Source organism: Mauremys mutica, chromosome 8 (assembly GCF_020497125.1).
Source record: "Mauremys mutica isolate MM-2020 ecotype Southern chromosome 8, ASM2049712v1, whole genome shotgun sequence".
In the NCBI taxonomy this organism is placed as follows: Eukaryota; Metazoa; Chordata; order Testudines; family Geoemydidae; genus Mauremys; species Mauremys mutica.
The window spans coordinates 36,117,259-36,143,287 of NC_059079.1; the positions used below are offsets into that span (position 1 = coordinate 36,117,259).

The 26,029-nt window shown below is 40.0% G+C and overlaps 1 protein-coding gene across 4 annotated transcripts in view; it reads left to right on the plus strand.

The window, feature by feature from the left end:
- Nucleotides 1-26,029, plus strand: part of PTBP2 (polypyrimidine tract binding protein 2) — a 79,690-nt gene that overhangs the window by 26,345 nt on the left and 27,316 nt on the right. For all 4 annotated transcript variants that reach the window (XM_045027365.1, XM_045027361.1, XM_045027363.1 and 1 more), the window contains exons 4-7: nucleotides 10,293-10,465; nucleotides 10,989-11,132; nucleotides 15,129-15,293; nucleotides 15,374-15,484. In XM_045027365.1, the coding sequence (XP_044883300.1) occupies nucleotides 10,293-10,465; nucleotides 10,989-11,132; nucleotides 15,129-15,293; nucleotides 15,374-15,484 (593 nt within the window). The remainder of the gene's footprint in view (nucleotides 1-10,292; nucleotides 10,466-10,988; nucleotides 11,133-15,128; nucleotides 15,294-15,373; nucleotides 15,485-26,029) is intronic.

The following is a 26,029-nucleotide window of genomic DNA, read 5'->3' on the forward strand; positions in this document are numbered from 1 at the left end:
CGTGGCTATCATGTCTTAGATTTTACAAGTTATTGGACTCCTGCCCCTTGGTTGGTTGCCAGGCAGGGAATGGAGAAAACATAGGCCTTCTTGGCCAGCATGGACTGGCATCATATAGCCAGAAGCAATATAGTCTCCTTTTCCTCCAGGTCTTGAAGATGACAGCCTGGCTGGTTCCTCCTCACAAAAACCTATCCTTGGAAGTTCTTTGGCAAGTCAGAATGTGGCACTGTCACTGTGAAGTCACTGACATCACCAGTGGGGATTGATTGGGTCAATTTTATGCAAATGAAGAACTTTTGGAAAGTCCCACAATTAGTTTTTATTTTATTTTGGAAATAAATGGGCAGACAGTCATTCTACAGAACAAAAAAGTATTTTGTGATGCATGCAGGTAGAGTCCATCAACTTAGGAAAGTTGACTTTAGATTCTCTGTCAACAAGGTCACCATTTCTCATAACGTAGCTTAAAATTTTCAAAAATAACTCCAGTGCAAAATTGAGTTTAAAAGTTAGAATTAAAATTATTCTTCATACATACTGGACCTTCCTTATTTCACAGTTGCTGCTGTCAGTTTAATTTTAGACAGCATTTTTTATTCAAAAATCTGAGTGAAAGGTAAAACTATAACTGTAAAAAAGTCTTGTTTAAAAAAAAAATCCCAGTTGTTGGTACAGTAGTTATATAGGCTGTGTTGTGATTACAAGTGGATGCCTTGACATATTGCTAATGGTCTGTGAAGATCACCAGTTTGACTCCAGCCTGGCTCTGTAGGGACTTAAAGTTACCGTATAATGAATGTTGTGTGACTCTGTGTTCCAACTCCTAAATCATAAACTTATCATTGTGCTTTTTACTGACTGATTCAGATAAGCCAGAAACTGCATGGGCAGCTATTTACCTGTAAAGAAAATAGCTCCAGATCAGATTGAGACATGTTAGCAGGGCAATGTATATGAGAAGCTTACCCTGCCACTGTGCTATAGATAAGCAGAGGACTTCATTTACCAGGGCTGGAAACTTGTAGTAGTGCTAATCTATATACATTTTTTAAGATGAAGTTTATAGTTATATGCACAATATTGGTAAATATACACATTATTTAATGGACTGATTTACATGAAGTGTTTGTGTGACCATGACTAAGTGTCCCTAACATTTTCCCCAAAATCTGGCAACCCGAAATGTCAAGTGGCTCTAAAAAGTGTTTGTACATTTAAAAAGGTGACTGTAGTGACTCCATAATGAAGTCTGCAATGAGATTTGAAATGGTAGGGGAGATTAAATCAATTTTCTTATATGTTCGGCATTTCACTACTGAGCTTGGTGTCAACACCCCTTCCTAGACTTAAGAATGAATTTTCAGGAAAGTTAAAAGTAAATCTGTTCACTAGCTCAAGTTAACAATCAAAAATTATTTTCTTTTTGAAATTTAAACTTGAAGTCTCAGCTCCTTTTCCGTTTCCTCTAAGTCAGTGGTTCCCAACCTTTTCTCTGCCATGGCACACCTTGAGCTCCACGGGCTCATCCTCATTCTGGCTGGCAGCTGGCAGTGGATAGGGGAGGGGCAGAGGAGGCGACCTGTTGCTCACACAGGAGGGGAGGGGGGAAGAGAGGGAGATTGAGCTCTAATTGCTCTGCCCATGGAGGAGGTGGTGCAGTGAGGCAGCTTCCCCTTTCCCCTCCCCCCTTGTTCTCACTTGCAGTTTTTCAAAAAGTTCCACAGCACAGCTGTTCGGACATGACGGCACACCAGTTGGGAAACATTGCTCTAAACAGGATAAGTGTCTTGGATGTGACACTTAAAACTTCAGGTCCATGTATCTCTTTTAGATATAAACTAATTATGACGAGATCCTCGAGGTGCACCCAGGGACCGTGGGACTGCTGTGCCCCCTTAACTCTTTCCAGTCTGGGCTGCCTCTCAATGCCTTGCTAGTGACAAGCAGCAAGCCCCTCCAGGTGCTATGATCACTCAGCACAACTGCATGTAGAGCTCCCCCACACCGGCTAGGTTGCATGAATCCTCCCTGAGCCACTCATGAATCACACAGAGAAAGGCACCAGCCGAATCCCCCCAGCTCCCAGCACTGCCTCAAGGGTATATCATCTTGCATTGCTCAAGATGATCCGTACAAATTTATTAATTGGTTTACCACTTCATCAGTGGAAAGTGGATATACACCAGCCTTTGCAAACCTGAGCACATTTGCCACACACTTCAGGCAAACTCACTGGTAAAGATAAACAGTAAAATCAGTTTGACTACAAAAGATGGATTTTAAGTGATAGGCAAAAAGTCAGAGTTAGTTACCAAAATAAAATAAAATATAAGCAAGCAGGTTAAACTCTCAGTTCTATTAGATTGGGCAACATCTAGATTAAGCAGTTTTTCTCACCCTACTGGATATTGCAATTCATTGTACACAGATTTCACCGTTGAAACCGGGGTCAGTCTCCTCTGTTGGAGTCTTAAGTCTTTTCAATGTGCTTGTTGCTTGCAGCATAGGTAGGGTCAGGGGAAGCCAAGCATGTGGCCACTGTCTTCTGTTTTATACCCTTAGTCCATGTGCTTGTAAAACACAAGTACAGGCATGTCTCATGGGCATTGCTGAGTCTCCAGGCAAGGTTGAGCAATTTCCCTGTTATGGCCTCATGCAGGTGAGTTATTGCGTTGTAGCTCCCTTGCTGGACAATGGCTGGTGATGACTGTTCAACAGCACCCACCTTGCTGTTGGTTACCTCCCTTGTCAATCTGGGTGCCTCCCAAACCCCCAGCATATTTTAGTGAAAACCACACAACACAATTTTTATAATTTCAAATGCATTGGCGATACACATACTCCTCTACCCCGATATAAGGCGGGTTCGCATACAAGGCAGTAAAGCTCTGACGCGCTGCTCTGAGCAGCGTGTTAAGGATGCTGGACCAGGCCCGGGCTGAGGGGTTTGAGAAGGGGCAGAGGGTCTCGGGAGTGGTCAGGGGCTTCCCCCCAGGGTCTGTGGGAGGGCACTTTTGGGGGCCCCGCAGTCCGAGAGTGGCCTGGGGGATTAGCGGCGGGCCGAGAGCAGCCTGCTCTGCTTCCCTCGCCCCGGCCCCAGCCGTGTCACTTAAGGAAGGGGGCTTGGGGGAAAGGACCCCCTGCCCCCCGCACTCACTGCAGCGGCGGAAGCAGAGCAGCCTGGCCCCAGCCCGCTCCACTCTGCCAGCTCTCAGCCGCAGCGCTCTGCTTCCCGCCGCTGGTGAGTATAGGGGGGCGTCCTTTCCCCAACCTCTCCGCACTCACCAGCACGCTCCACTTTCCTTGCCCTGGTCCCAGCCGTGTGGCTGGGGGGCGGCTGGGGAAAGGTCCTGCACTCACCTGCCTGGCGAGAAGTGGAGCGCCACAGCTGGGAGGTGGCAGACTGGAGTGGGCTGGGGCCGCGTCGCTCCGCTTCCCGCCACCGGTGAGTGCGGGGAGGTTGGGGAGTGCAAGTTGGGGAGGATGCCCCCCCGCACTCACCTGTGGCAGGAAGCGGAGCGACGCGGCCCCAGCCCACTCCAGTCTGCCACCTCCCAGCCGCGGCGCTCCGCTTCCCGATGCCGGTGAGTGCAGGGAGGAGGGCATTCTTTCCCCAACTGCCTCGTGCTCACCGCCAGTGGGAAGTGGAGTACCACGGCTGGGAGGTGGCGGAGTGGAGCGGGCTGGGGTCGGGCTGCTCCGCTTCCAGACGATGCCAGTGAGTGCCTGTCACGGGGCGGGGAGGAGGGTAGATAGGGGTCAGAGCAGTCAGGGGACGGGGGTTGGGTAGGGGGTTAGGTCCTGGGGGTGATTGGGGATGGGGGTCTCTGGAGGGAGCGGTCAGGGAACAAGGAACCAACAAGGGCCAAAGCAAGTTTGATATAATGCGGTCTCACCTATAACACTGTGAGATTTTTTTTGTCTCCCGAGGACTCCGTTATATCGAGGTAGAGGTGTATTTAGATATGATCCGTTGAAAGACACTGTTCTAACCTTTCTCCTGATATTTCACATGGCATGCTTTATATGCAATATCACAATTATATACAGATGAGGAATATGGGGGTTAACAAGATGCACCCCCAAGGTATAGTAGGTCACACTAATTTTATGTAACTATTAGATATTTGCATTGTTTAGTTTCAGATTGAAAACTTGTAATAAATGTTATGGTATTAATCATGGTCAGTTATTTTAGTTATACTTAATGCATTTTCACTAGTGACTATTTTTTTCTATATCTTAATGTCAAGCAGTAAAAATTCAGTTTTCATCTAAAGAATAGCTAACTCTTTAGGATATCTTTTGAAGACTTCTGTGTGCAGTATTAATATAACAACTTATTTCCACAGTTGCCTCATTCTGGGAACCTATTTGTACATGGGAGAGATCCTATTCCCAGTTTCAGGCTCTTTATCAGACCTATTAAAATTAATTATCCATATTAAGAAATATGCTGGAATAGTTAATTTACAATCTTAACAGGGTCATTTAATTACACAGCCAGTATAATACAGATGTTTGTAACGTAGTGCCTAACAAAATTAATGTTCATGTTTCCATTCAGCTGAAAATGTGAATCTTGATTTATTCAGACTGCTGAATACAGGGGGGAAAAATCCAAAATTTGACTCTTTTGTCCTTTCTGTGTGAGGAGTTCAGTTAGAAGAAATTGAGGTTATTTGAGTTCACCAGTTGTATCTATCAGATTTTAGCAATGAACTAATATCAACTGTTATATTTGTGCATATTTACAAGAGAATTATAGTTGGTAAATTGTAACTCCTCAAGAGAAACAATAGGTGAAAGTAAAGTTTTTTTAATAGGTTATTCTTCCAGGGCATAAACCTTGCCCAAACTACACAGAATTTGCTATGGACCTAGGTAATGGAGACTGAGCAAATATGGGTAAGGGAACTGTAGGGCATTCACTGTAGGAGGAAGAAAGAGAAAATGTTTGTTACAGTGGGTCATTTGTATCACAGCTTAGCAAGGAGATGTCTAATTTTTTAAATTTAATTTTTTTAAATTAATTAAATTTAAATTTAATTTTCAGATTAAATTTTCAATTAATCTCAGTTTTTCACAGTAACGTTAAATTAAGTTTCCATAAGAAAGTTTTACTGATGGATTACATTTTTGTCTAACATAGATTGCTCTGACCTCAGAACACTTACAAAATTGCATTTTTTTAATGCTTCAACAAAAAAGAAGTGACAATTCATGCTAGTAATTTTTTTTCAAATTTAGCTATTTCCAACATGAAGTTGGCCCATTGTTCATTGGTTGGTATTATTCTGGGCTTTGGGATTAGCTGTTTTCTTTCTAAAGCAGCTCTGACTTCTGAGTTGGCTCCAGGATGGTTTCTGCAGCCTGTATGATTGAGAGCCACATGTTCCGGATGATCTGTCATCTATTGGTTGCATTTAACATGGCTTTATTGAGGATGTGTATGATTTTTCTGTTCTTTGGATCTGATCCATGGCATTGGCCTGCTAAACCCAGGGTTGTGAGTTCAATCCTTGAGGAGGCCACTTGGGGATCTGGGGCAAAAAACTGGTCCTGCTAGTGAAGGTAGGGGGCTGGACTCAATGACCTTTCAAGTTCCCTTCCAGTTCTAGGAGATTGGTATATCTCCAATTATTATTACCCTCTTGGTTGCTTAAAAGAAAGCTAAGTGTTTTTTTGCCCTTTATAGGAATTATCAATACCTTGCTAAGGAGTGAAAGGTCCTGACTATTCTTAAACAGGCAACTTCAAGAACTCAGTTAATGCTAAATAAATAGTGTTTCTAATCTTTGGGAGGGGTTAAGCCCCAAGGAATCTTATGCATCTAATAGACTTAAAATAGTAGCATATATATAGCACAGCCATCAGTCTCTTAAATTGTTGCTGGTTATTCAGCATCATGGAGTTCTGTGTATAGATTTGGAAAAACGATGACAGTACTTTTGAGAAGGGGTGTATGTGTGTGTTTATTTTCTTAAGTGAAATTCCAAGTGATAATTTTGATGTCTATTGTAGAGATTACTTTTAACTAACAGACTACTAAATGGTATGTAACTGAATATTGAGTACATTTTACTCAGAGAGAGCTTTGGGATTTTCCCATCATGTAGCTGTCTTTTGAAGATGGGACTTGTTTGGAGTTCGCAACAGGGATAATACTAAACAAATAATTCAGTTTAGTAACAATGATCATTTGGATGATCCTTTTGAATGATGCTTTTCCACAGTGAGTGGCAGATATTTTTCCTTGTGAACGTTAATTTTTATCTTGTCCAGAAAATAGCAGTGGGGGAGGAGGTTAAACTGATTAGGTTTTTCAGATCTGGTAAAAGTTAAATTTCATGATAATACAGGCCTGTGGGCGATCAGCTATTTAAAGTGCCAAATACTGTAATTGTAATTTTTGGCAGAATTGAAACACTGACATGTCTCCTGGCTTGCCCCTATTTACTTCTTAGCCTGTTGCATCAAGGAAGACCTTTTAGGCTTGTCTGTTGTTTCCTTAATCTGTCTGTGATTGAGATGAGCCACAGTACATAATTGCTACAGCCATTCAGTGGTTGATTACATAGGTATACCATTGTTAAAATGACTGAACATTTTCTAACAATAATTGAGTTCACCTTCCAGTGGCTTTGAACTTCTGTTTTTTCGTGTATTAAAATGGGATCATCATTCCTTTTCCCCCCACAATATATCATTAAACTTTATCTCCTGTTGAAAAGTATCATTTAAAATGGTAAGTGAGAGACCACACAGAGTAAGGTGGAGAGGTTTTCTTCAGTGCCAAATGCTTCTAATAATAGTTTTGAAAACTGAATGAATTTCATATTTTCAAACTCAATATTTTTATTTTGAAAGTTCACTTTAATACATACCTTGTAAAAATTTACAAAGGGCAGTGTTATTCAATCCATGACTCATATAAAACACATTGATTTCCGCTAGCTGGCAAAGAGAGGGAAGAATCAAGACATCACTGCTTTCTGTTAGCAGGTGAAACTAGAATTTTTGAGAAACTGCATGTTTTATTATCTGTTGGAACTCCATCCTTTTCCATGAGATGTTGGGTAAACTGCTTTCTGTTGTTACATGCAACACTCTCATCATTTGATGAGCCGAGATGGAGACAAGCATCCATTTCTCACTCTGAGCCACAAGTTAAAGGGAATCTCTGTATGTTTTCATTTTAAACAATCAGCAACCTGGAATTTCTCACAGAGTATCTATGCAAAGATAAAATGACCATTACAAAAGTTCATTATTATACTTAAGACTCTAGATATAACTGTAATATCAAGCAACTTCAAAGTGTGGGGAGAGCAATCAATCATTTGAAAGGCTAAAAGTTTGTATATTGGGTTTGAAATCTAATCTTAAATTTACCCTTCCATTTCTACAAGATCAATAAAAAATAATTAAAATATGCACAAAATTAATGTTAAAATAAAATTATAATATTTCCTTTAATACAGTGTTTCAAAGTGTTTTGCATGTAGCCTTGTAGATTTGTGAAGTACTAGTTGGAGATAAGGGAGTATGGACTGACCTCTCATTTGTACTCCTGAGTCCCATATTTCATTTTCAGTCCCTGATTTCGTATTCCTTAAAAACAAATAAAGTTAGTTTCTGGCTGTTCCGGTTGCTAAGAAAGCCTTCAAAATGAGACATTTTTGTAACAAATGAAGGGATCTCTGCCTGAGTTTGCAGAGATCCTTAAATGAAACTTTGAGATGTGAACTGCCGTATTCTTTTCTATCAGTGCTAACTCAGGTGCCAGTAATAGTAGTTTAAATGTCAGCATTGTTAATAATGTTACTGCTTATTAAAACATGTAAGAAAGGAGAAAACTATGTATGAAAATCTGAGTGCTTGCTAAACAACAAGGTCTTTCATCCTACTGCTAACTAATTTAAAGGTACACCTCTACCCCGATATAACGCAACCCGATATGACACGAATTCGGATATAACGCAGTAAAGCAGCGCTCCAGGGGGGCGGGGCAGGGCTGCGCAGTCCGGCGAATCAAAGCAAGTTCAATATAATGCGGTAAGATTTTTTGGCTCCCGAGGACAGCGTTATATCAGGGTAGAGGTGTACATTGGGTTGTTTGGTATAAAGAAAAAATTTCCACTTAGAGGTAACAAATATAAAACAATCACTAGTAAGTAAAACTATTGGAAACTTGAAAATCTTCTTCCACTTTAAAAAATAAATATTTTATGCAAACATTTCTTAACATCCCATATTGAATATACTTTATTCTTTAATTAAAACTGTAAAGATGTATTTTAAGATGTAGCTTAATTTAATAAAAAAATTAAATTATGAGTATATCTTTAACACATGGTAGGACTGAAAGGAGCACAGTAGTTTTCATTTTCCTGAAGTTTTCAGAAGTTTGACAAATGCCGTGTATTAATATAGATCAACAATTTGCATATTTCTGCATAAATATGATAACTTGGCACATAACACATATGAAGTCAAATAATGCTCCCTGGAATTACTATGCGTGAAGTGATACTTAACGCTTTCCTTAAAAGATTTTGGGCCCTTAGAAACCCACATTACAACAAGTGTAGCAGCAACTCCCTGCTGTTCACACTGAGAGAGCCTCTTTATGGGCTGGCATAGAGTCCACCCGTGATGCATAAACCCCATCTGTCAATGTGTCAGAATAGCTTTTGTTAACACAGTCAGGAAACTGGACTCAATAGTACATAGTCATAATCAGTCATAATGAAACAATGTAACTTGATTTTTTTGCATTTTATTAGAAAATGTCTTTTACGCTAAATTTTCATAGAGTAATCATAATTTTTTTTTTAAACTTGCTTGATTTTAGGAGTTTTGCCAGTTTAATTTTTATTCATTGGAGGGGAAAAAAACCTACAAATATTTTTCTTAGCTCTGGTATTACTGCTTGTCCTATTAGTGAATAATTCTCTGTATAGACACCAGGATAGCTCCAGGCCCCAGTTGAAGGGTGGAAGGATTCCAGAGCTCGGGCGATAACCCAAGCTCGGAAGTCTCCACAGCAGTGAAACAGCCCCACAGCCCAAGCCCTGTGAGCCCGGATCAGCTGCTCCGGGCCAGGCATGAGATTTTCTTTGCTGTGTAGACATACCCTATGAGGTCAGGGGCAAAGCATCTGCTACTGTGTAGATTCTCCCTTCCCACTCCATCAGTGGGGGTCCCACTACTGGAATACTGCATCCAGTTCTGCTGTTTACATTTTAAAAGGGATGTTGAAAATTGAAGAGGGCGCAGAGAAGAGAGAGAAACTATTTGAGGCCTGGAAAAGTGCCTTACTGTGAGAGACTTAAGCTCAATCTGGTTAATTTATCATAAAGAAAATGAGAGGTGATATGAGGTGTAGGTGAGTAAGTTTTTGTGCCAAAGGTCAGACTCTGATCATGATGGTCCCTTCTGACCTTAAAGTCTATGATTAGTGTATAAGTATTTTCACAGGGAGACTATAAAGCACTACAGGGTTCTTTAACGTAGTAGAGAAAGGTATAACAAGAACGAATGACTGGAAGTTAAAGCTAAACAAATACAAATTAGAAATAAGATACAGATTTTTAACAGTGGAGGTTCAGTGGGACAAATTACCAAATAAAGTGTAGGATTCTCCAGCTTTTGATGTTTATAAATCGAGACTGGATGCCTTTATGCTTTAATCAAATACGAGTTATTGGGCTCAGTACGGGGGTAAATGTGTGAAATTTTATGGCCATTTTATAAATGGGGGCAGACTAGAAAGCCTAATGATTCCCTCTGACTTTAATATATGAATATAATGCTGTAGTTATGACTGAGAGGCTACCCTCACTGCTCTGAAGAGTTGAAGATGGTGGACTTCTCCATTCTCTTCCCTTCGTGGAATTCTCCGACAGCAACTCTTATTACTCAGGCTGGGCTCTGAGAGGATTTTTTTACATAAGTGCCTGCCTATCGATTTATTCTATGGACTTGTTTATCAATTACATAGGTTTGTCTCTGGTCCTCTGGCATCACATTTGTTCTCCACAAACTTTGTCATATGACCTCTGACAGTTTCACATTTTCATCTGCTTGTTAGTTTCTTTAGAAATTGTAGGTAAATGTTAAATGGCTTTGCTGACATGAATGGAAGGGTGCATAGCTCACATGGTGACTTGAATATTTAGTATCAAGTACAAAGTGCGTCTTATTTGAAAAGTTTGCTTATGTAGATATTTTCTAAAATATTACTGACTTGTAAATATGAAATGGAGTTTAAAAATGTCTTTCAGCCAATGGTAATGACAACAAGAAATTCAAAGCAGAGGATAAAATGGATGGGGCTCCTTCTCGTGTTCTTCATATCAGGAAATTGCCTGGTGAAGTGACAGAAACAGAAGTTATTGCTTTAGGCTTACCTTTTGGTAAGGTAACCAACATCCTGATGCTAAAAGGAAAAAATCAGGTATTCTTGTTTCAGAGTTCCATTTATAGTACAATGATTAAGTATTTTCTAATTCCAAATATACTGGTAAAAGCTTACTAAGATTAATCCAAATGTAATGGTAAATAATTAAAATGAAAAGCCTTGCATTCTTTCAGTTTGCATTCCTCTTTCATGTGCTTCATACTATTTCTAGTCTATTTTATATTAGAAAGCAGTGAAGGGCTAATAGTTCAGAGCAGATGACACTCAAAAAAAATATGGCTTTCAGGCTAACCATTTAGGCTAACCTCTTCAAAGATATCATTTTATGTGCACAAACCCCAGTTTAAAAAGATATGGGGTTTATTTGCCAACTACAGAGAGCTTGGTTTTGGTTTTTTGTTTTTTGTTTTTGTTTATTTGTTTGTTTGGCGTTTTTTGGGGTAAAACATGAAATCTTATCAAATCCCTTCATTATGTGAATGTGTTTTATTCTAGCAATACAAAGTGTAAATAGTGTGTAAATACTATATTATTATTTTTTTTAATTCTTACATTATAGGCTTTTTTGGAGCTGGCAACAGAAGAAGCAGCTATCACTATGGTTAATTACTATTCCGCTGTGACACCTCATCTTCGTAACCAACCCATCTATATTCAGTATTCTAATCATAAAGAGCTAAAGACTGATAATACACTAAACCAGGTATATTTACTGTTATGGAGTATAACAAATGCATACAATAGCAAATTAAGCTTAGCATACATTCAACTATACACTATGTAGCCGTGAATATATTTTTGTATAAACCAAACTTTATTTCTAATAGCTGCAGTTTATTGTAATATATAAAAGACATAAAATTGTACATGTTGCAATTACATGTTAGAATTTTATTAATGTATTTCATGGTTAATTGTTCTAATTAAATTTTGAATATTTTCATAAAATAAGTCTTAATATTGACTCTTGGTTTAGAAGTTACATGACTAAAACTTCAAGTTTCTTGGTTCTGGCATTTGAGAGTTCAGTACCATATGGAATTGCCCCATCACTAATGCAGAGTCCTACTCCCAGTGTTTTGAATCGTAAATTCGATAGTATTGATAACCTCAGTTTGTTTGGTCTGCTCTTCCCACTGGACAGTTCCTGAAGAAAAATGCATTGATGATCACCCTGGGAAAAATGTATTCAGTAACTGAGAATTTTGTTGTTTGATCTTGGATGTGTGTAGAACCGGTTATTCTTTCAAAACAGTTGTAATACATTTTTTTAATAGAACACGGAACTGTTTCATCGATAACATAGCAGGGGCAGTAAAGTTCTTGGTAGTATTTGAGGTTGCTGTATCCTACAAAGAATAGGGGAAAGAAGCATTGACCCCTCACTGTTCAAATGCCAATATCTTCATGTTCATTTCTTGTGTTCCCTTTTCGATCAGACTAATGCTGTCTGTTGTGACAATCTACAGTTTCTATTAGTCTCTTGTCATACTTAAGTCATTTCTAGTATAATAGTGTGTTAATGACAAATTATTTTTTTATTATGTCTTTAAGAGAAGTTTTCTGGAAACCCCTGGTTGTTGTTTTTTCTTTTTGCTAAAATTAAGTTCAGTATTAATTTCCCTACCTGTCACTACAAACATACTAGATCTTTTGGAGCACTGAGTATTCTCCTATCCATTAAAGAAATACTTTAGATTGTCCGTTTTTAAAGTGCCAGCTGTAAGAAATGGGTATTTAAAGGTAAATGGAATGAAATTTGTAAAGGGAATGATAAAACATGACGCCAGCATGGGCAAAAAGTGGTGGATTCATGTACAACTTTAAACAACAGGAACACTATCAGTCACGTATTTGCCTTTCATTTTCTTTGGGATCCTGTGGCAATGTCCTGCCTGCTTCAGTTAACCATCTTCTGCTCTGATGTGATGCTGTCAGCCTTTTGGCAATATCCTTGCTTTCATAACACTTTTGTTTTAGCACTAAGTTGGCTCAGTCTTGCAAGCACCCTTATTTTAACCTTTTTTTATTTATAATAAATTAATTGACAGTACAGTGCTATAAATATTCTGTGCCATCACCAGCATGATGGAGAAATATACAGAGCAGGAGCCAGTTGGCTAGATGGGTATGGGCAGTGTAGTAACCTGCTGGGAAGACTAAAAAGGAGTTATTGGCAGGCCATGTACAGAATATCCCATTAAATCTGGTCTGGTGGGGCATTCATCACATAATTTTGTTACCAAAATTTGAAGGTTACATTTGAAAGCTAGGCAGTTTCATTTTTAAAATGGTCCTTTCCTTACATTTGAGACAGAGAAATGCAAAGAAAATGAGGGTCAGTAGATTCATTACAAAGATGAAATATGAAAAAGGTGAAAAGTACAAACGGTTAAGCTAAAGGGATGAGAGAGGGATCTGTAATTAGAAAAGATGGGGTACCTTAAACAGCCAAGTTTTTGAACTCTGAAAGTAAAAACAAGTTGCATTTATGACTCTATTAATTTCCCATGATTGGTTGTCAGCAACATGGTTATTTATGGAAAAAGTCTAATCACAATAGGTTTATGCCTGACTTAAAAAAAAAAAACAGATGTAAAAGTCATTTGAATGTTTCATGTCATTTTAATAATTTTGTAAAGATATTTTGTCCTAAAAGACATGTAAACAGAACAACAAAATAACATTAAAGTTCAGATTTAAAACAAACATTTTTTACCTTGTGCTGCAGTACCTAGGCACAAGTAGGTGAGTTAAGAACAGAATGACTGCCGTAACTGTGAATCTCCTTGATTGTCAGTTTGTCAGAATGAAATGTTTTAATATAGACTTTGTATTTTTATAAGCTTATGTATTATGATGTTCTTAGGATCAAAGGTGAAATAGTCAAATGTGGTAGAATATTATGAAACTTAAAAAAAAATCAATTTTATGTAATACTTCATAAGTTAAATATGCAGCTGATTTTGCCTATTCCAACATTACATTTTCTCAGACACCTTCAAAAGTAGGGTTTCTATACAACTATTAAAAATTAAACTGAATTTTTTTCCGCCTCCAAAACAATCCATTGTTCTCGTTATTTCTAAGCTGTAGACCCTACACTGCAAACGCTTATTCCAACAATCATGCTTGCTTTGGTATGCAGTCCAGTTGACCTTAGTGGAATTAAGTGTAAGGAATAAGCACACACTGAAGAAAGTGTGTTTTCAGGCTCTCATGTAGAAAGCCAGATCAGACACATCCTTATTTACTTGAATAGTTCTGATTGAGCTTACTAGTATGAGTAAGAGTTTGCTGTACAACCTAAGGACCAGAACTTGCAAAAACTTCTTCCCAGACATACATTTTAATTGACACATTACTATTTGCTTAAAAATTAGAAGAAGACTGAAACAATGAAGTAACTCAATCAAATGTTTGAGTTGCTTAAAAATGATGTGTGTTTTATGTGTTTTTAAAAATAAATTAACAGTGTCTTCAAAATACTTTTGTCAGAGTAGCATTAACTAACGCTTGACATGATACAGTAAACTTTCTGTCCCAAGTAGTGTTCACCAGGTCTTTTTTTCTTACTTTCCTTATTCCTTAATTCGTTTCAGTGTGAGGAATATCATGTAAGTTGTGGGATCTGCAGTTGTGTATTGTCTCTGGTATACCTTTAGAATATTCAGTATGCATTCATATGTTGATGATGGATTTGATTTTTCCTGGCATGCACACTTTTGTCTTTTCTGTTGTGTATTGTTTTACTTCTTAAAGGTACTGTAATAAAACATATGAAATGAAAATCCTCTTTTCTGTTTTTTCATCAGAAAATCACCTAACCCTTTTAAAATTTGATCAATTGGCAATAGAAGTAGTTATGTAGATGTGTGCTCATGTGTTGTTACTATGTGATTATCCTATGAATTTTTAAAACTGTACTTGTTGCTCTAAGAAACTTTTGGGATTTTTGTTTTTTAAAGAGGTTGGATAATACAGACTGCAAGTAGTTTGCTTATCTGTGACCACTTCATTCTGACTCAGTTACTGTGTATTGTTTCATTAAAACACAAATTGGAATATTTTTAAAGTACCATATTTGCATTATCTTTTCCTATCAGAACCTTTTGCTTAATATTTCACTATTGTTTTGATTAACTCTAATATGAATATTGGAAATATTAAAAAAGAAACTTCAGTTATTCAGTAAATCACATTATGATTCTGTAGTTTTGTTTTTTGTTGTTTTACTCCTCATTGTAACCTGTGGAAATATTCTTCTGAAATCTCCCAAAAGGTCACTTTTGTCCTACTAGCACTATACTTGCTGCTAGAAAGGCCAGATATTGGCTTCATTTGAAGCCACTTCCTGTTTTTCAGTAAGAAACAAATCATTATTTTCAGCGTTACTGCCTTCTCCCCTGGTGGTAGATTATGGTGGTTTCCATTACACTTCCCTAATTTGGCATTGCACTTTATTGTCTAGATCTAGTAGATAGTTTAGTTTTGCTGCCATACCACTAAAGGAATATCTAATATGTTTAACATTCTATTGTTACATCAGTAGGTATATTTTTAAAGAGGTGAATTTTCATTGTGTCAAAGGTAACTGAATATATATTGGTAGTAACAATATGAATATATCTATAAGCTTCTGAACCTTTTTTCTTTAAATACTTTGTTTATAATACATATTTTTTTTCTTTTTATTTAGCGGGCTCAAGCTGTTCTTCAGGCAGTGACAGCAGTACAGACAACAAATACTCCCATTAGTGGAACTACTGTTAGTGAAAGTGCCGTGACTCCAGCTCAGAGTCCAGTACTTAGAATAATTATTGACAACATGTACTACCCTGTAACCCTGGATGTTCTTCACCAAGTAAGCTAGTTGTCTCTGTAACTTTAGTTTATATGTTTCGTAATACATTTCTGTACATACAATCTTGTTATTTTTGACAGATATTCTCTAAATTTGGTGCTGTATTGAAGATAATCACATTCACAAAGAATAACCAATTTCAAGCTTTACTGCAATATGGTGATCCAGTAAATGCACAGCAAGCAAAATTGGTAAGTACAAAATTACTTTTGGGCTAGTGATATCCTGTGGTGATAGAATTATTATTATTTGTGCAGGGTATTACTATGACACTGATTTAACCATACATTCCTTTATTAAATCTGAAGGCCAAATGGTATTTATACAATTGCTCTAAACTTGCCTAAAAAGCATAAATAATAAGCAGTTTACTACATCCAAACAGTAACAAAACATTTATAAGCATTTGAGCAAGAAATTTACAAATGGGCTAAACCCCAGGATGCTTACATCCATATTGGTTCCAACATGGTTATTTAGCAATGAACCCTTTAAGAATTTATTTTTTTATACCCTTCAACAAACATGTAAAGTCATTTCCAATTACTAACTTCAGATAAAAAAACAGTTTGAGACAATTCATCCTTAGTTCTAGTCTTAATCCACATAAGATTTACAACCGCCTTTCTTCCCAAGTCCTTTCCTCCCCTCCTTCTTGCTGACGAGCAGTTTTTCCATTGCATCTTGGTTCACGTAGGCTTTAACACCTGTATGCAGGGGAAGGCTTATGCTGGCTTCTTTTAAGACAGATTCCTTTTGACTTATTTAAAACCGTCTGCAGTCCCCCCCTAAACATCAGAGGCCTTCTTTTTAGAAACTTCCCCTTATCTTATTAGTTATTCTTTGAACCAGACATCCTCTCTACTTCATTCCTTCTGGCCTTATAATTTAGTATTTTCAAGGCCTGCCTTCAACTTGCTTGTCAGGGCTTTTCTTTACTGCACATGTATTCCTTAACCAAACTTGAGCTAACCCTGATTCTTTAATTTCATATTTATCCTGTGTTGCTTACAAGAGATATTTGAAAAATGTGTTAGTGTAAGACATTGCTAATTTTAGTAATGTCCTAAACTCTTCCACTGCTTTTTAAAGAGAGTAATCTTTTTCATACAGAAATAATGTTTACTCTAATAATTGTTGTTTTGTGTGTTGTGGTAGTACCTATAGGGTCCAATCAGATATCAGGACCTCACTGTGTAAGTAAAATGATTGAGTAGAGTTTTTAGTGTTAGTGTTGGGTTAAAAAAAAAAATCCTTTAAAAAGCCAAAATCTGTCTTGAGCAACACAGACTGTGCCAGCTAAATTGAAAATTGACTGGAAAGGAGACAAAAGAGAACAAGAAATGACTTGCCTTTATTTAAATACACTTGAAGTACATTAGAAGTAAGAAGACTGTGTGACTAGGCCTTCTAAAAAACTAGTGGGCTGCCTGGGGGTCAGTTGAAAAGCATGATGAGATAGTGAAGTTGTTAAATGATTTTTTTCATCATTCTTACTATAGAAGATAATGGGAAATTAATTTTCCAGTGGCACACTTCAAAGGAAATGAGAATGTGACCTTAACAGAAATTGAAGACTTAGTAAGGAAGTTAAAGAGCAATTTGAAAAACTCAAGTGATGTAAGTACTTGGAAAAGATGGTATTTATCTGAGTGTTGTGAAGAAAATAGTGAGATATTGACAAGGGTGTGTGCTAAGAAGCCTCTGGCCCTATGGAACTTCACTCATTCAGATAGCATAAATAGTGAAAAATGCATTCCTCTACCACTTGTTTTCCAGGAAAATGTCATTTCCTCTTGGAGTAGATTCTGGACATGCTGATCCATGTTTTTATCACCACCTCTGGATTGGATCATGATATCTGCAACTGAAGTGAAGTGAAAAAACACTGAGACAAGACTCTGGTGTACTCTAAGCTATCATGTCTCTTTTAGAGGAAGGCTTCTGGACCTTGCAGATGCTGACATGCACAAAGTGATACTTTTCAGTCACAAACATTGTCTTAGGGGACATCTACACTGCAGTTTGACACCCAAGGCTGGCCCATGCTAGCTGATTCAGGCTCATGGGACTTGGGCTAAGGGGCTGCTTAATTGCAATGTAGATGTTTGGGCTCAGGCAGTAGCCTGGGCTCTGGGACCTTGTGAGCGGGCAGGGACCCAGAGCTTGGGCTCCAGCCAAGCCCAAATGTCTTAGCCTGAGCACAAATCAGCTGGCACAGGCCAGCTATGGGTATCTGATTGCAGTGTAGACATACCCTAAGATTTATAGAGGAAAAGCATTGCCAGTTCTCTGTATTGACATTGGGACTTGTATGAGTATTTGAGTACTTTAATGATAGTAGTTGGGGCCTACCTGGAGCCAGGCTGGAGTACATATGTCTCCCTTTCCGGATGATGGGCTAATTCAAGGATACTGCCATGTAGGAGCCCCCAAAATAGTTTGTCAACACCATGGTTCTGGCATCCCAATCTGAATTCTTAAGTTCCAGGATGTCCCTCAGAGACCATTTGAGGACATCATACGTCTAGTAAGAAGATTTGTCACAGCTGGTCATTTTGAACCATACTTATGAGTGTTATGGTTGCCCCTAACTATATACATAGTACTTGTGACATATCTCCATTTGGATAACCTCATTAAAACCTAAATCATAGTGGAAGCAAGTTCCAGAGGGACTTTCCCATCCCATCTGAATGATAACTTCAGGGCAACTCTGCCCTGATGATAGGCTATGGATGTTCTTCTGCTAGGACTAGATTTCCAGTTTTAACTAATGTAATTTTGTAATGTGTAAGAGATGTAGTCACCTTGGAATGGACTAAGGATTTTCAGACATTCAGAATCCTAAAGGTGATCTTTTTTAAATAGGCTATTATTTCTGTATAAGCAAGCAGGGACCTCTGGAGTGCAGCTCTTGTGGCAGGAAGCATAGTAGATGCAAAAACAGGCTTTGTCTTGGATTTCCAATTTTCCTGGAGAAGAACATATGCTACAAGTGGTCTCTGGATCAAGGATTTCTCCATATGATACCAGTAGATGACCATATTTGTCAGGATCCCGTGTCCATACTGCCAATGTGGAGTGTCCTATATGCTTATCCATCAGTACCTCTGCTCTCCACCAGTACTTGCAAAGATTCTGGCCAACCTCAGAAGAGATAAGGTTTCAGTATTCTTGAAGGTGCCCCACACTGTCCCAAGCAGTTACAGTTTTCATGTCTGCTGCAAGAGGTCATCTTGTTCTCTTTGCCTTACTCCTGGCAAGAAGGAACTCCTGAGGTTCAGTGTTCTTGAGTTATGTGCTTCAAGTTGTTCTTACGCTTTTAGGCGGTGACAGAAGGAATTACAGTTCTAAATTGAAAATACAAACAGGCACATATGGATGCTTTTAAATGCCCTCCATACATGCCTGACTACCTTTGTCTTTCTGGATTAAAGTCCATTTGCATTTCTCTGAATTTGACAACTCTTTCTGCCCATTGTAAAGCAGTTGAAGGTAAATCTACCTGCAACCCATTGTCATCAGATTAATGTGAGGCTTCACACATTTGACACTCCTTTCTCTCCCCCCCATCCCCAATTTTGTGGCATGTTACTGTGTTTTGGACATAGCTAATGATAGCTGATTTTGAGCTATTTCTCTGCCTGTGAGCTCAAGATTTTTATTTTTTATGTGGAAGGTAACTTTCCTGGTGGCAGTGGCATTAGCTTGCTAAGTGGGTAAGCTTTCAGCTGTAATAACTGGATCTACCTTATACCAAATATCAAGAGATACGGTTGGTATTGCTAATTCATCAAATATTTCTTCCAAAGATGGTAACTGAATTCCTCCCTGTTGAGCCAATCATTCTCGTGGCACTTTTTCTGTATTTGCATGTCTCTTTTAGTGAGGTCTTCACAAGCCACATTAGAAGGCTTTTGGGATTCTACGTGTAGCAGACAAAATTTATATCACAGGTACCATATCTAAATGGCTGGCAGACTGTATTTCCTATTGCTATCACCTGTCACGCCTGCAGCCCACCCTTGCACAGTTTGTACAGTGTGAGGCAAGACAGTTTCTGATACCAGCCTGAGTCTGTTTAATTTGACATATGCAAAGCAGCCACATGGCAGCAACCAGCATACAAAGCGTTGTTGCCTAGATTCAACTACAGTGGATGGAGTTTCCGTCCCTCAGTGCTGTTGAGCCAATGCCCACACACTCTCATCCTCTATTAGTTTTGTTTCTCTTCAGGCGTCTCACATTTGAATTGGCCAGTTTTTGAAAGTTAGAATATTGGTCATTTGTCTATTTTTGTGTGGTGCCTGTTATAGTATTAATTCTTTTATTTTGAGACATCCATTGAGTCAGAGTGAGAATCCTATAGGGGTAATGCCTTTGTAAAGGAGAGACAGAGTGAGAGAGAGAATGTGTGTGTCTAATTGGGGGTTTTTTTCCCCAAAGAACATTTTTTTAGCATTTTTTTTGTGGTTAATTTTTTACACCTGTGACTAGTTTGAGAGGTCTTGATTTATCCTCCACAATTAGAAAGATGACTAGAAGGTTCTAGGAAATGAGGTAATGGCAGTTTGTTGGACCATGATCAGTGAGAAGGGCTTAGGTGGATAGACCTGCTGCTAGTACTGCAGCCTTTGAGCACTCAAAAGCTTTGAACTTTGGGAAATTCTGCCCTGTCTTGTGCTGGGAGCAGAAGACCCAAGGGTAAGAATTCTGTGAAATAATAGTTTAAAAAAAGAAGAATTCCAGGTGAATAATTTTTCATTGATAGCACAATGGATATTAACAATCTAAATGATAATTTGAAATGATCTCATTCTTTGCTTTTAGGAAAATTTCAATGCATAATTGTTTCAACTAGTTATAAAAAATGAAACTTGCCAAGAATTTCCTAAAAAAATAAGGGTAATTAAGGAAACAGGCATCAGTCAACTGGACTATCATGTGACATAGATTTCAAAACAGTATTTGAATGTGGCCTTCTGTATTTGTATTTGGTGAGTAGTGAGGACCTCATAGAAGAAATGATTGTAGGGGACAACCTTGGTTCGAGCGATCATGCGCTAATTCAGTTCAAACTAAATGGAAGGAGAAACAAAAATAGATCTGTGACTAGGGTTTTTTATTTTAAAAGGGCTATCTTTAAAAAATTAAGAAAATTAGTTAGGGAAGTGGATTGGACTGAAGAACTTGTGGATCTAAAGGCAGAGGAGGCCTGGAATTACTTCAAGTCAAAGTTGCAGAAACTATCAGAAGCCTGCATCCCGAGAAAGGGGGGAAAAAATCATAGGCAGGAGTTGTAGACCAAGCTGGATGAGCAAGCATCTCAGAAAGGTAATTAAGAAAAAGCAGAAAGCTTACAAAGAGTAGGAAATGGGAGGGATCAGCAAGGAAAACTACCTTATTGATGTCAGAACATGTAGGTATAAAGTGAGAAAGGCCAAAAGCCATGTAGAGTTGGACCTTGCAAAGGGAATTAAAACCAATAGTAAAAGGTTCTATAGCCATATAAATAAGAAGAAAACAAAGAAAGAAGATGTGGGACTGCTAAACACTGAGGATGGAGTGGAGGTTAAGGCATGGCCCAATATCTAAACAAATACTTTGCCTCAGTCTTTAATGAGGAGCTTAGGGATAATGGTAGGATGACAAATGGGAATGAGGATATGGAGGTAGATATTACCACATCCGAGGTAGAAGCCAAACTCGAACAGCTTAATGGGACTAAATCGGGGGGCCCAGATAATCTTCATCCAAGAATCCTAAAGGAACTGGCACATGAAATTGCAAGCCCATTAGCAAGAATTTTTAATGAATCTGTAAACTCAGGGGTTGTACTGTATGACTGGAGAATTGCTAACATAGTTCCTATTTTTAAGAAAGGAAAAAAAAAATGATCCGGGTAACTACAGGCCTGTCAGTTTGACATCTGTAGTATGCAAGGTCTTGGGAAAAAATTTGAAGGAGAAAGTAGTTAAGGACATTGAGGTCAATGGTAATTGGGACAAAATACAACATGGTTTTACAAAAGGTAGATCATGCCAAACCAACCTGATCTTCTTTGAGATGGTAACAGATTTTTTAGACAAAGGAAACACAGTGGATCTAATTTACCTCGATTTCACTAAGGCATTTGATACAGTTCCACATGGAAAAGATGGGGATCAATATGAAAATTGAAAGTTGGATAAGGAACTGGTTAAAGGGGAGGCTACAATGGGTTGTACTGAAAGGGGAACTGTCAGGCTGGAAGGAGGTTACTAGTGGAGTTCCTCAGGGATCGGTTTTAGGACCAATCTTATTTAATTTTTTTATTACTGACCTTGGCACAAAAAGTGGGAATGTGCTAATAAAGTTTGTGGATGACACAAAGCTGGGAGGTATTGCTAATACAGAGAAGGACCGGGATATCATACAGGAAGATCTGGATAACCTTGTAAACTGGAGTAAAAGTAATAGGATGAAATTTAATAGTGAAAAGTGCAAGGTCATGCATTTAGGGATTAATAACAAGAATTTTTGTTATAAGCTGGGGATGCATCAGTTGGAAGTAACAGAGGAGGAGAAGGACCTCAGAGTATTGATTGATCACAGGATGACTGAGTCGCCAATGTGATATGGCCATGAAAAAAGCCAATGTGGGATGCATCAGGCGAGGTATTTCAAGTAGAGATGAGGAGGTTTTAGTACCATTATACAAAGGCACTAGTGAGACCTCATCTGGAATACTATGTGCAGTTCTGGTCTCCCATGTTTAAGAAGGATGGATTCAAACTGGAACAGGTATAGAGAAGGGTTACTAGGATGATCCGAGGAATGGAAAACCTGTCATATGAAAGGAGACTCAAAGAGTGTGGCTTGTTTAGCCTAACCAAAAGAAGGCTGAGGGGGAGATATGATTGCTCTCTATAAATATGTCAGGGATAAATACCAGGGAGGGAAAGGAATTATTTAAGCTAAGTACCAGTGTGGACACAAGAACAAATGGATATAAACTGGCCATCAGGAAGTTTAGACTTGAAATTAGAGGAAGTATTCTAACCATCAGAGGAGTGTAGTTCTGGAACAGCCTTCCAAGGGGAGCGGTGGAGGAAAAAGACATATCTGGCTTCAAAACTAAGCTTGATAAGTTTATGGAGGGTATGGTAGGATGGGGTAGCCTAATTTTGGCAATTAATTGATCTTTGACTATTAGTGGTAAATATGCCCAGTGGCCTGTGATGGGATGTTAGATGGGGTGGGATCTGAGTTACTACAGAGAATTCTTTCCTGCGTGTCTGGCTGGTGAGTCTTACCCACATGCTCAGGGTTTAGCTGATAGCCATATTTGGGGTCAGGAAGAAATTTTCCTCCAGAGCAGATTGGCAGAGGCCCTGAAGGTTTTTCGCCTTCCTTTGCAGCGTGGGGCACGGGTCATTTGCTGGAGGATTCTCTGCACCTTGAGGTCTTTAAACCATGATTTGAGGACTTCAATAACTCAGACATAGGTTAGGGGTTTGTTACAGGAGTGGGTGGGTGAGATTCTTTAGCCTGCGTTGTGTAGGAGGTCGGACTAGACGTTCATAAAGGTCCCTGCTGCAGTAGCGTAGCTGGTGGGATTCAGTGGAAGCAGCTGCTTCTGCTCAGGCAGCCCAGCGCGGAAGCGGCGCCTGCCGGCCGCGTGGCCTGCTGCACAGCCGGAGGAGCTACGGGGCAGCAGGCCGGCTCGGAAGCCGCGCCTGCCGGTCGCGCTGCCCGCTGCATGGCCGCAGGAGCATGCCGGCGCAGGGGCAGGCCGGCGCAGAAGCACAGGAGGGAAGGTGGGGGGAGGGGGGGGTCCGGTCTAGGGCCATGGCCAGAGGGGGGGAGCCAAGGGTGGGGTGCCTTTTTTATGTTTTTGCACCCCCTACCCTGAAAACCTGGCTACGCCACTGTCCTGCTATCCTCAAAGTCTGATTCTATCATTTGTATTTAATAGAATCACTTATTAATCATATATTGGTTTAATATGAGCACAATTTTTTCCAAACAAATAATAAAACTTAATCAGCTGTGAAAACCTCCACTATTACTCACCTGTATTAAGCTCTTTAATTAGAGCTTATTTAGTCATGAGATTTGTTGCTGGGAAGTACAGAAAAATAGTTCTTATTAAGAGCCACTGACATTCAATGAAAAATAACACTGATGTGCCTTTCTTTAAACACAAATAAAATTTGAAAATTCATAGATTCATAGACTCTAGGACTGGAAGGGACCTCGAGAGGTCATCGAGTCCAGTCCCCTGCCCTCATGGCAGGACCAGATACTGTCTAGACCATCCCTGATAGACATTTATCTAACCTCCTCTTACATATCTCCAGAGATGGAGATTCCACAACCTCCCTAGGCAATTTATTCCACATATGTAGATGTACAGTGTTTTAGAAACCTAAAAGGGCCTGATACATGCATCAACTCCATTTGGAATTAGAAAAATACATAATTCTTTGAGTTGATACGGCCATGTATTCCACTTAGATGTGTGCACCCCCAGCACGTCTGAGCTGGAGAATTTTGCCTCGCTGTACCGGTAGAGGAGCGGCGCTCGTGTCTTGTGACCATAGCTCCTCCTCTGGCTGTATGAGGCGGCACCACCCCAACCCCCCTCAGTTCCTTCTTACTGCTCATGGCCGGAGTTGTAGCTCTGTGTAGTTCCTAACTTCACAACCTCTCTATTTCTTAGTGACCTCTCTAGTAGTATACAGTTAATTAGTACCCTTGGTATAGTGTTAGTTTTAGTTAGCTTTAGTTTAAGTACCGTATATACTTGTTCATAAGCCGGATTTTTTTAGTAAAAAAGGGAAGCATCAGAGAAGGGGGTCGGCTTGTGAACGGGTATAGAGAGGGAGAGGTGGGACACAGCCCCTCTCCTCCCCAATAGAAGGAGCAAGGAGAGGCAGCACAGCCAGAAGGGAAGAGGCGGAGCCAGAGTCTCTCCGCTTCTGGCCACGCTGCTCTCCCCCTGAGCGTCTGAAGCAGCTGCAGCTCCGGGCTGGCTTAGGCTGTGGCCACGCCTCCTGGCCTGGCCCAGCCTGGCCGTGCTGCCCAGCCTGCCAGAACAGCTCCAACCAGGCCAGAGACATCCTCCCCTGGCCTGCCCCAGCTAAGGTGGGAAGGAATGGGATGGGGAGAATGTGGGGGTCCCAGACTAGGGGTGGGGTCATTACGGGGGGTGGTCACAGGGCTTACTCCCCCTCCCCCCCAAATTTTCCCACCAGTTGCTGTCCCAGCCCGTCAGGGCAAGCTGCTGATGGGCCGGGTGACACTTTGTTTACTTAGATTTACCTCCGTGCCTGCGGACACTTGAGGTAAACAAACCGGCTGGGCCTGACAGAGGCTTATCCTGATGGCCCAGGAGCCAAAGTTTGCCGACCCCTGAATTATATGGGCTTATGAATGGGTCATAAAAAAAATTCCATTTTTACTTATCCATCTTCGGGAGGTTCGGCTTATAAACAAACCAGCTTATGATTGAGTACATACGGCATTTCTTTGGTGATGCCTTCGCCAGGGTTTAAACACTGTCCATCATGTGAGGGGGCAATTCCCAACAACAATCCCCATGTACAGTACTTGCTGTGCTTAGGCGAAGCCCACGTCAAGGATCGGTGTTCGATTTTCAGATCATTCACAAGATGGACTCAGGTGAACTTTGTTCGAGCAGGTGCTGCTTTAGACAGGCAGTGCAGCTTGCATCGGAACCAGTGCCTGTGTTAGATCAGAGGTTTCCCTCAGGTTCTGAGAGTTTTATCACTTCCTGCTCTGGAGCTGGTACCTTTCCAAAGAGCTGGAGGAGTCCCTCCCCATTGAGTGTGGCGAGGAAAAGGTCACATGAGACTGATTAAGGTTGCTCCAGGTTGAGTGGGGTCTTGTCTTTCCAGAAGAGATGCAGCCCGGTACAGTGTGAATCCTGGCATGCAGGAAAGTGCAGGACCTGTCAACCACTCCCTGGTACCATTCAAGAAGGATGGAAATCCTGTACTGTTGACCCTGGTTCTGACCCCTGCTTCTCGATCGCAGAGGTTCCACTCTACATCTTGCTCTAAGGTGAAATCACTGGCCAGGTCTGTGTTAGTGACAGTTAATCTGCCACAGGCCCAGGCACCAGTGAACCTTTCCCTTGAAGAGCATCCAGCGTTGTCCCATCAGTCCTGGAGTAGCATCTGTCACAGTTAACCATTTTATCTTCATCCCCGGATGATTCCATTGTGCCTGGCTCTTCCGCTCCTTTGGTATTTGAGTATTACAAGGCATACCAGGATCTTTTGCAGTTCATGGCTGCTTCTCTGGGTATTCAAGCAGAGTTCCTGCAGGAGAATACCCATAAATTGTTGGATATCCTGCAGCTGTCTGCCCCAATTAGTCCCCCTCCCTATTAACAATGACCTCTGAGAGCCTGCTAAGTTCTCTGAAGCAATCCAGCTTCAGTACTGCTTATTGCGAAGCACACGGAGAAATGCTACTTCATTCCAGTGCAGCAATTTGAGGGTTTTTACTTACATCCAGCCCCAGATTTCCTGGTTGTAACCGCTGTGAACGACAGAGCCCAACAGAGCAGATGTAAGTCAACTCCCAAGGATAAGGACTCTAAATGTATGGACCCGATGTATCCCCTGGAGCCCTGAGGGAGGAATTTCAAGCATTTATCACCAAAGACTGGTTGGTGGCTAAGACTTTGTTGCAGTCCATGTTGCTTCGCAGAGTGATGGCCT